The sequence below is a fragment of the Sinocyclocheilus grahami genome, unplaced genomic scaffold (assembly GCF_001515645.1).
Source record: "Sinocyclocheilus grahami isolate Dianchi unplaced genomic scaffold, SAMN03320097.WGS_v1.1 scaffold12582.1, whole genome shotgun sequence".
In the NCBI taxonomy this organism is placed as follows: Eukaryota; Metazoa; Chordata; class Actinopteri; order Cypriniformes; family Cyprinidae; genus Sinocyclocheilus; species Sinocyclocheilus grahami.
The window spans coordinates 4,474-5,935 of NW_015514497.1; the positions used below are offsets into that span (position 1 = coordinate 4,474).

General features: G+C 33.7%; 1 protein-coding gene across 1 annotated transcript in view; it reads left to right on the forward strand.

Annotated features, from left to right (window-relative positions):
- Nucleotides 1-1,456, forward strand: part of LOC107578894 (septin-5-like) — a gene marked incomplete at its 3' end in the record, with an annotated part of 5,620 nt that extends 4,164 nt beyond the window's left edge. The window contains exons 6-8 of the mRNA XM_016264796.1: nt 3-15; nt 268-364; nt 1,434-1,456. Of these exons, the coding sequence (XP_016120282.1) occupies nt 3-15; nt 268-364; nt 1,434-1,456 (133 nt within the window). The remainder of the gene's footprint in view (nt 1-2; nt 16-267; nt 365-1,433) is intronic.
- Nucleotides 1,457-1,462: the final 6 nt, after the last annotated feature.

Sequence of the window (1,462 nt, forward strand, 5' to 3'; positions counted from 1 at the left end):
GACAAAGAGCTGAAGGTCTGGCAAACATTCAGTCTGAAATCTCCACCCAAACTAAATCATTTAAATCATTTCACCCCATTTGGATTGCTTTTACCCTCACGATGGACTTTTTACTGCTGCCAACAGCTGGAGGAGTGAAGCTGATAAACTGCTGTTATGTAGATGTTTTTCATGAGGCAGATTAAAGTGTTGCTGCACATAAATATGTGTGTATATTGAATATTGAATGATTTATGTGTCGTGTGTGTGTGTGTGTGTGTTCTGTAGGAGTGCACTCCGTTTGCGGTCATTGGCAGTAATACAGTGGTGGAGGCCAGAGGTCAAAGGGTCAGAGGTCGTCTTTACCCCTGGGGTATCGTGGAAGGTCCGAAACACTCTAAACAAGTACAACAAAAAGGGGATTAATGCTTGGCAAATGGATTGTACATATTTATATTATGTTGAAATTACTATGTCAGAGGTGCCATGATGATAGGGCTGGCCGATAAACAATATCATATCAAGACTGTGATAAATGTGATTTATGTCGATAACGATGATAAGCTCTGGACGTTTTTACTCTGATTCACCTCAGAAGCTTTTCATAGTTCCTTCTGAGAAAATACTACAAGCAAATACACACCGAAACTCAAAGATCTTTGGCAAACTGCCAAAATAAAAGTTCATTTGAACTTAATTAAATTATGACAGAAATATATTACTATTGTTTTTCTCAAAGTAATAATAATAATAATAATATTTTTAAGGAATATCATACAACCAAGATATTTTTTCATCCATGTTTTAATGTATGCAGCCTCATCTTATTTGATAAAAAAATGAAAATGCATACAAATGTTTTGTTGCAAATGAATTGTTATATTTTCTTTTGATTACATTTAAAAAGATGTACTAAGTTGTTAAAGTTTTATATGCACATTTTTTAATGATACAGTTGTAGAATATCATAAATCAGATAATACAGAAAAAAATGGAAACACAGAATTTATGAAAAAATCTCATGTATTTCTTGTGGCCCTAAATTAAAAGGAGTTCATTTGTGAAAAAAAAAAGTTTATATTCATTCTCAAGGTCTAACAAACATGGAAAGCTTTCCTTCCCCATTAATGATTAAAAAAAAAAATGTTGATAATATTTTTGGCCATATCACAAATCCATATACTGAAGTGTGCATGCTTTTTAGGCCAATATTGCCCAGAACATGCTTAGTTTGTCCTAATACTAGTTTACTGCAAGAGTTTCTGGCCATTAAAGTATGCACTTTATCATCATTAGTAAGCACAGTACATACTGCTCATATGTAGTAGTGGTGCTACAACATGAACTGCAGTGTTCCAGGGATCTTTACGTAAAATTGTCTTCCAAATGAATAAATGTAAATGTCGTTTGTGTGTTTGTGAACTCTAATGCATTTCTTTGTGTGTGTTGTTCAGTGGAGAATCAGTCTCACTGTGACTTTGTG